Raw genomic sequence first — 10,065 nt, 5'->3', positions numbered from 1 at the left:
TAAGATTCCGTGCTAGCAGTATATTTCGCTCAAATCGAACACAAATGCCCTTTGCTTACTGGTTAAGTAATAAAGAAAAACAGAGAGAGGATCTTACGATTTTCGTTTTGGCAAAGATGAAGAAATTTTGATTTTGAAATGGCATGACAATAAAGTGTTGTGACTCTTGCAAGTAATAATGATTATGTTGAACCAGTGAATAGTGTAAGCCGTTTCAGTAGAAAAGGCAGAAAAAGAATCCTTGTTCCACAGCCAAAAGCTATCAAGAATTAGTTCAAATATAGGTGGAGTTGATCAACATGACTGGCTGATTTCTAAGTGTAATGTCACCATGAGAGGAAAAAAATGGTATTAGGCACCTTTTACTAGATATGAGCATTGTGAATGCTTGGCTAATCTACAAACTAGCAAAGTTTAAGTAATGCAAGTTTTGTTTAAGTAATGAACTTTATTGTAGTTTCATTTAAAGGAAATATACTGTAATTCCCCGTCGGACTCCACTATCTGTAATCACCTATTCTAGTCTGAACTATAGACAAATTTAATACTCCATAGTAGTCATAAATTTGTTCCTTATTTTCAATTTGAGAATCTGGCAGCCCTATGCCTGACCGTGAAACGAGCGGTCTCCGATTCAAATCCTAGTTGGGACAAGTTACCTGGTTGAGTCTTTTTCCGAGGTTCTCTCTCAACCGAACAAGGGCAAATGCTAGGTAACTTTCGGCGCTGGAACATGGATTCATTCTGCTGGTATAATCAACTTCATTTCATTAAGATGCTAGATACAGTTGATAAGGCGCTGTAAAACAAACAATTAAAAAATCATTATAATCGATTGGTCCATCGAGGTATTTGTAATAATTACAAGAATCGTCTGTAGATGGCAGATAAGCCTGGCCAACAAAGACTCCTCGAAACTTATCCTCACTCTCAAGTTCTCACACTCACTCTACGTAGAAGCGAGAAGGAACTCGATACAAATATCTCGATATATACTGTACTGTGCGAAAGAAGCAAGGTGTCTCAAAATGAAGTACTTCATAGTACAGGAAGTCAAATTTGTAAAATAAAATTTAATTGTTGCAATTTGTCATTATTTGGCGATATATGAATATATCGGATTTAATGACAATTTAGAGGTTGTATGTAGATTCTTACCCCAAGTACTTTTCACCTTTATGGAGTAGGTATAGACTAACTTATGTGAATATAAACATGCTTCTTTTTATTACATATGTGTAAAGTATTACAACTTTTTAAAGTACTAAGCAGTAAGATCGGCCTGTTAGTGTACTGATTATTTTATTAAATAAACCTGTAAAATTGTACAACTTTTGTTCATGTTAGGTTTTTTCTAAGTAGCCCCAAAGATCTAAGGTAAAGGGTTCCAAAGTCCGTTATTAGTCACTGATCATAGATTAATTTTTAATTTCTTCAGTTACTGGCTGCTATATTGTAATACAGAAGACGAATGTGTATAAAGTTACATGCTATTTCATAGACATATTGTATCACCTTTACATATAATTATTCGGTGTTAGGGTTGCAACTTTGTTTTGAATCTAAATTTGAGTGTACAAAATGAGTGCAATTGATCTTGAAGTGTTATACTATATAAAAACGTATGGTATCCCAATCCTATGTACAGTATGCCTCATTCTCTTGTTAGTAAACAATTTTAAGACTGTGAGAAACTGGTTACTAACGAGAATTGTGTTTAACTTTGATGTTTCATATGAGCAAATAATGATTGATCACAAAAGGAACCTTTTCTTACCTCTTCATAACATTGAATCAAAAGACTGGGAACTCAGAAACAAAGGCCTCATCCGCATCTTGGAAATCGGCTTTCGAACAGGTTAGTCAGATCTTACGCATAGGATTCACTATTATAGGCTATAGGTAGTCACGGACTGAAATATAAGCACATCAGCATAATATAGACTTACAAATTTAATATTTCACTATATTATACATAATAACATTGGAACTGAAAATAAATTAATCACCAGTCGTCTAAGTATAAAATAATATTTTAGAAATAAAAATAAAAGTTACTTTAACACAGAAAATAAAATAATTACTGTATTGTTCTTTTTGTCTCTGATATTGGTGGACACAAATATAATCACAATACAATTTTGGTCAGTTTTCTTGCTTCCACACGCTAAATGATCACTCGTTCAGTACTTAATTGGTTTCCCTTTTCTTTGAATAACTATCTTAAGCCTGTTTTTCATGGAACCAACAAACTTATCAGTGACTTCAGCCCATGTTTCTCGCCATTCTTTCAGAAGCATCTCCTTCAATTGTTTTTTTTGCTGGTAATGGCGTGTTTACGCACTCTTCTGCCCAATTCATCCCAAAGATGTTTGATGAGGTTAATGTCTGGTGACTGTGGAGAAGTGTAAAGTTGATGTGCAGTAGGCGATTTACAGACGAACAATTTCTGCTGTATGTTTAGGATCGTTGTCCTGTTGGAAGTAGTAATTGTCTGCTAGGCCCAGTTTGTTTGCACTTTTCTCGATTGTTTTGCAAAAATCTTTATATAGTGTGAGTCGTAACTGTGTACTATAGGCTAAAGTATTGTAGAATATTCTATATTCCAATATAAACATATAGCTTTGTCATTGAGATATGGCATCACTGTGAGACGCGCAAGTTGGCGTTACGTCAAAGCTATTCATGCATCAATTGCTCAGACGAGACACTACAGTACACAGTAAGTACAGGTTATTGTTATTGAAGAGAGAGAAACACTAAATCAGTCAACAGGTGCTGCATATTTGCACTTTCTGCAGACTGAACTACCACAACAAACGGTATCACTGTCAACACGGTTGAACACTTGGCTACTTCAAGATGAAGCATCTGCGCATTACCGCCGTGAAGTGAAACGTCATTTGAATGAATGGTATCCAGGCAGATAGAGTGGATAGGCCTGTTGCATAGCCTACGCCATCGCCTGAACTCAATCCCCGCAACTTCTGGTTGTGGGATCACATGAAGGGACTAATTTACTCTCAACGACATGCCACGAGAGAGCATCTGTTGAATGCAATTGTGGCTGCAGGAAATGCAATTCGGGGCATTGTTCAAAGAGCAAGACATTCACGGTGAAGGAGGGCAGAAATTGTTTGATGAAGTGAATGGTGGGCATTTTGAGCATCTTCTGTGAACTTGCAATGTAAATAACCACATCATTAAACAACACTCTTAGAAAAGTAGCTGTTCTCTTTTTCTAACTGTTCCAATCAATATCTCCATAATGAAGTGGGCAGAACCATAACAGCGTATTCCGAATCTCATCGGACCAGTGGACAACAATGACGTCACGCTGCAGCAAAATAGGAACAAAACTGCTGGAAGGTTCGATGGCTGTCATGGCGGCTGTACAAGTTGTTGTCTGTGCTACGCTAGCAAGATTTTGCGAAATTTCCGTACTGTCATCTCGTTCAAAGAAAAGAGAGCATAAACAATTTATTTCTTGAACCGGTAGTAATAACTGGTCCATTGACATGTTCGCTCATAAGCCATTAACCTACTGCTTTTATGTTTTGCTCATTACAAACAATACAGCAGAACCAAAGCAGAACACACCACCATGACACAACAGTGCACGATGTCATTCGTCTGCTAATTCCCACCATTATACAAGAACAAATCACATTCACGGATGGCAGCTGATGGAGGCTGCCACCACCTCTGCAAGCTGATGGAACCGGTGCGACATCGGTGGAGCATCAGTGACATCATCATTGAAATTCGGAACAACGTGATGCCATCAGATTGCGCAGCACTGAGATTCGGAATACACTCTAAGTGTATATGAAAAAATACGTTCCATTTTTAGTATAGAATACTCTGCACTACTTTATAATACACAATTACGACTCACCCTGTATATAAATCCATTGTCCCATCAGTAAACACAAGTTCACCTACCCCATTAGCTGCCATACACCCCCATACCACAACACCACCACCTCCAAGTTTTACAGTGGATGGAATGTTTTCCAAATCCCCTCTCTATTCTTTGGTCTGGCCATTATTCTGAAAAATGTTAAATTTGCTCTCAGAAAATATAACTTTTTTCCAGAGCTCAGAATCTTCAAACACATACTTATTAGCAAACAGCACTCTCTTCTTCATAATTATTATTTTTCTTATACAATATGGATTTTTTTCTTGCCACTCTTGCGTGGTACCCATTTTTATGTAGTAGGTACTCTTCTTATTGTATGGGGATGTACGTCTTTTCCTAAATATTCTTTTAATTCTGCTACTGTTTGTGTTGATGTAATCCTGGGATTTTATTTAACCAGTTTTATAATTTTTCTGCTCTCTCTTTTGTGTAACTTAGATGATGCCCTGTTCGCAGCTTGTTTATCAATGTTTCTGTTTTGTTGAAATTCCTGATTATTATTCTTCCTGTAAAGCAGCTTCTGTTCACAACTTTGCCTATTTCACTGTAAGAATTTTGTTGTTTATGTAAATTCATTATAATTTCTCTTTCCTTAATTGTCAACTCTTTTCCCTTCTTCCCCATTGTGCTCAATAGTACTTAGTGTTTGTTTATGAAGTAATAACTTACTGGATGTGTATTCCACAACTAAGACAGTACTGATGCCTGTTTCCTATACCTATAATTGTGTCCCATCATAAAGCACTTCTAACAGATATTTTAATGTAAGTTACTATTTGCTTTGTTTTTTTCAGTTTGTTTTCTCTGTATATACTATCTTGCACAACAAAAAGGTGAAGTATCCTAACAGCAAAATTTTTCGATATCTATAGATACATAAACGTTAGCATGAGGTTAATGTTTGGGGTTCCTCTGTGCTTATACTTCTATCCGTGACTGTATGTATGTGGGATAGACATTTCGATAGATCAGTGTTGGAGGTAATGAGTTTATTTGCATATTGATTGTAATAGAAATTTATTTTTTCAGGCGAAAATATCAAGTACTACCCTAAGAACTGTCACCTGCTTGTAGTTGACCGCAATGTATACATTCAATCTTATCTGGACTCCAATCCAAATCTCACAAATAACGTGAATTTAGAGAATGTATTTGTATTATCTGGAGAAAGCCTAAAAGCCATTTCAGACAACAGTGTGGATGCAGTTGTTGGAACTTATGTACTATGTACAGCCACTAGAGTTGATCAACTTCTCAGCGAGATAAAAAGGGTTCTGACACCGGTAACAATACCACAGTATATAATTATTTTTCTTTCATTTAATAAATAATACCACAGTCTACTATATACAGCCACGAAGCTTGAGTTTTGAGGGTGCTAGAAACAGTAGACTGTGACGGTACTATTTTGCATTGCCTGTAATGAGGCGATATTAGCGATCCTAGTGGTGAGCAACTATCTAATGTTTGCATATTTACTACGTATTGAGCTTCGCGGCTGTATATACTAGACTGTGATAATACTTTAATCTTCTAACACTTTTTTATGTAATAAAGTACCCCTAATCGTTAAAATGCAGTACCATTTTGTCAACAGTAATCTCACTAGACGTTTTGATTTATCTAGAGAAAATCAAAACTCGAGTGGGATTTAATTGACTATTACACGATTAGAAGAAAGTATATAAAGATTAGAAGTAACGAAGTACTCCAATACAATAAAATATTAATTGACTTACGAAAATACAACTGTCTTCAAATGTATTATTGTACCATCTCAGCATTACAAATATTATGCTAGATGCATGCCAGATGGCAGTAGTGAGCAATGCCTTCTCGTCGAGAAGTTCTCGATCTATTATACACGATGGCAATGTTACTAGTCAAGAAGGCTTTGTTGATTCAGTTTCATTTTTATTAAAATGCAACATTCTACTTCAATTATCCGAATCCCAGTAATCAACGTCACTTGATAGATGATTTTCAATAAATCTTAATATTAAACAATCTCTGATACGTGACTATCCATAATATCATATAGCAGAAGCTATAACATAACCAATATACACAAGTGTTAGAAAAGTTTTAATTAACGACGATGACATAAAAAATAAACAGGAATAATTTTTAAAAGAATAATTATTGAATGTACAATTTTCAAATTTGAATGTGGTTGGTGGTTCAATTGATGTTATTGGACGTGTGCGTAATAGAAGTGAACTCGTTGATTTAGGCCTAAATGGTGTATTCAACTTATTCAGAATTTCCGAATGAATAATTTTAAAAGGAATAATTATTGAATGTACAATTTTCAAATTTGAATGTGGTTGGTGGTTCAATTGATGTTATATTGGACGTGTGCGTAATAGAAGTGGAACTCGTTGATTTAGGCCTATATGGTGTATTCAACTTATTCAGGATTTCCGAATGGTGCTCTTCATTTATTTGTAAATCGGATTTCAGAAGATGCATAGGTATGATCAGTGATTTTTATTAATTCTTGTTCTTGAATGCCAATGCGAGTCATATTTGAAACTGCTGTGCATCAACTGGAGTGGTTTGTAATTTTATATATATTTTTTTTTTGACGTCCAGACCAGTGCAGTTTCAAATGTTGGCAAACAAAGAAACAAATGCTAGGGACGCGATAAAATTGTGCGATAAGCAGCCATGATTGGTTGAAATACGTCCTTTCGTACCATTTTATTGGTCAAAAGTAGTATGACGTAGTAAGAGTGTAATAGTCAACATAAACAGCTCTTAGAGGACTAATAAAAACATTTTTTCAATTTTTATGGATTTACTGGGTTGATATTATATCACATACTATCTCGTTTGTTACAGAAGGGTCTTTACTTCTTTTTGGAGCACAATCCAGAACCGCAAAACACATTCCTTCACAAGGTACAGAACATCTTAACAATCACAAAACTGTGGCCTATTATCTTTGATGGTTGCCATTTAAATCGAAGGACAGAGCAGGACATAAAAGCTGCCCAGTTTTCTGATCTCACATATCAATTTATCACAGTGAGCAGTGACCACAATATGTTCTCAAGATTCATAAGAACTCATGTCATTGGATCAGCAATAAAATGATAAGAATTCAAGGACACTTTTGAAATCAATTTATTAATAATATAGCCTAGTTTTTCAGAGTACGATACAAGACTTTTTCACATGTGCCTGCGTGGAGGAACCTCAAATTGTGAACTACTAAATACCAGCCACCAGAAAATGTGTCTCATAGTCTTGTAATGTCACCAAGCATGTGGCTAATTCCTCATTGAACAATTTCTTGAAGCGAATTGTTTTTTTAGAGTTCCATGACAGTTCACCATGTTACTATATTCTCACCAACATTACAAATGTTGTCCTTAAATATATAATATATATATTTTTTATTTAGGATTTTTTACAATGCTGTAGTTTTCCTCAACCAAATAAACTTGTAAACCATGAAATATCATTCATTTTTTTTTCCTCCATTGTTGCCTATCCAATGCATCTGCATCTTGTAATCCTTTCTGCCCCATACATCATTTCACTTCCATCAACTTTTCAATTGGTCTTCCTTCTGGTTCCCATTGTATCACTTCCCTCGGTATTCTTCCATCTTCATTACATGCCCGTACCTTTGTAATCTTTTTTTTCATTTATAATTTCTACTACTATACTTTATACAGCTCGATTCAGTGTTAATGGCCCCTGTTCTTGGTTGTTTGGCTAGTGAGCGAGCTGTGTGTTGCGTCATAAGAAAGAAATTTAATCACAAATGTGCATAGGAGGGGAAGAGGGAAAGGAAGAATGAAAATAATATCTATGCTCGAAGTTGAGGACATCCATGTCAAGAAAATATAAGTCATCATGACATTGTTTAGTCAGCAGACATAGTAGTTAGTAACGGGACGTGTGGAAGAATATTGTGTTTTAAGATGGAGTGTACCGCGACATGATAAAAAGGAAGTGTTAGGTGTTATGACTGCGCGGCCTGACCTGTGTAACCCAGCTCGCCAGTAGTGATGAGTAACTCGCTCTTAGTGTATCTTCTTACTTTTTGCAGGGGCCAAAATTCCTGAATCAATCTGTACATATACATATATATATATATATATATATATATAATTATTATTAGTAAATCACCAAGGGGGCCAAAACAGTTTCTTCATTGATCTCCAAAGAGAAAAATGAGCAAGTTCTTCATTGTTCCCCAGGAAAAAATGAGGAGAGAAAGACCTACTATGAAATGGAAACACCATATCAACAGCAATGATACACCGAGGTCTGTAATTATGGGACTAGAGTGATTGTTGCTCTGGAAACAAAAAATAAAACTCCTATAGAGGAAAAAGTCTGAGGAAAAGAAGAAGAAATCGTCGCTAAGGGACCATATAGCATTTCAAAATTCATCAATAATAAATTACACTGATAAGAACTTCACACCTCATTTTCCCTATCACACAGAGAGTCCTCCATAAATGACACTACCCTGACAAGCTCAGCAGCATCTATTACACAGATCACATAGTTACTGCGAAATTAGACGCCATTTCTATGGTAGTGCATCAATTCCTAAAACTTGTTTAGCAGGGAAAATGTTTATATAAACAAATTAGCCTACACAAGTGCATCTTACCTGTGTCACAAGAGATGTTCTCCTTCTGCTTCATTATACTTTCGATATCCCCAAATACTGTTCTGAAATACTCGATTAGTCTCTTTTTTGCAAGGCGTTCGAAATGACTTGTAAGATATTTTCTTACTTAAAGCTATAAAAACTCTCATTTTCAAGGAAATCGAAAAAAAAACCCAATAGCCTGCACTACACTACGCACGAAAGTGTTTTGAAACAGAAGAATCACAATAACTTGTACTACACTACGCATGAACGAGTAATCCATTCACCATTCTCAAACAATTAGAAAAAACAAAATAGCTTGCACTCTTATGTACGATTGAGTAATCCCTTCAGTAGCTCACAAGAGACTGAGATTAACTGCAAACATGTAACACCCGACAAACGTCCTTGAACTTCGACGCATACAATAGGAGCACTGTGGAAGACAATGTTTGTGTACATGGCACCATACAGAGGACTCTGTAGAATGAAGTGTAAGAACAATGACCAGATTTTAACCAATTTCGTACAGTTTAAATTCTGAAAATTAGTTTCAAACATGTAATTTATGAGAGATATGGAACCTAACCCATTAAGCTACAAGGTAGTTTTGTGAGTTTGCCACTTCGCATTGAATGTGTTGTGCTACTGCAGGTAATATAGTCATGCTGCATTGATGTTCCTTGCAGCATTCCATAATGGTGCGTCCCATCTACCCAATGTAGCATTTCCCACACTCGCAAGGTATTTTGTAGACACCAGGTGTCCTAAGACTAAGGTCGTCCTTAACTGGTCTCAGCAAGTTCTGAATCTTTGTAGGCGGCTTATGGATGGTCTTAATCTCGTGTTTTCTTAGCAGTCTGCTATGGGGCCATAGCATGGGATGTATGCCATGCCCTTCGTCCCCTCTTGTTCCTTGGCAGGTGATTCCCCGATAAGTCTGCAGTAGTGCAACACAGCCTGGAAACAGGCTACAAGATAGATTTCGGCACCACCACCGTCTCGAACAAGAGATGGGACCAATCATCAAGGAAGCCATCAAAATCCAGTTAGATGGCAATAATTTCAACAGAGACGGAGCCTACAGCTGAATACAGCATGGAAACTGCTATCAACATGCTTCGACCACCAGCACACGGCAGGCAGTCAGGACCAGGAACTAGCTTCTGATTGGCCATGGCTTCGACCAACCAGAATGCAGCAGGCAGTCGGAACCAGGAACTAGCTCCTGATTGGCTCATAGCAAGAAGCCCTACTGACATATATACCAGCTAGATATGCTTCCATGACACTTCATTCCCTGAAGAAGATGGCAGAGCTAGTCATCAAAAGCTTGGAAACAAATATCCAACACACCTGGCTGAGAACCCCAGAAGAGTTATTCTACGCCAAATGCTGGGAAAGCCTCAAGTCATACAACTTCTATTCACTCTGTCCATACCTTCCACGTATTTTGTCAAGGATAACGCCACTGCATACACCATCAATTATTTAATGACTTCAGTTTATGAAGTCTTTGGTA

The 10,065-nt window shown here is 36.6% G+C and overlaps 1 protein-coding gene across 1 annotated transcript; it reads left to right on the top strand.

Moving 5' to 3' along the window:
• The first annotated feature begins 976 nt into the window (after positions 1-976).
• On the top strand, positions 977-7,389 carry LOC138696656 (thiol S-methyltransferase TMT1B-like). The gene is made up of 4 exons (XM_069821878.1): positions 977-1,183; positions 1,764-1,858; positions 4,955-5,208; positions 6,770-7,389. Exons 1-4 carry the CDS (start codon positions 1,179-1,181, stop codon positions 7,022-7,024), a joined length of 609 nt encoding a protein of 202 aa, XP_069677979.1. The 5' UTR covers positions 977-1,178; the 3' UTR covers positions 7,025-7,389.
• Positions 7,390-10,065: the final 2,676 nt, after the last annotated feature.

The sequence above is a fragment of the Periplaneta americana genome, chromosome 3 (genome assembly GCF_040183065.1).
Source record: "Periplaneta americana isolate PAMFEO1 chromosome 3, P.americana_PAMFEO1_priV1, whole genome shotgun sequence".
Classification (NCBI taxonomy): Eukaryota; Metazoa; Arthropoda; class Insecta; order Blattodea; family Blattidae; genus Periplaneta; species Periplaneta americana.
Note: the sequence above shows the minus strand (reverse complement) of the source record. Positions and strands in the feature narration are given on the sequence as shown.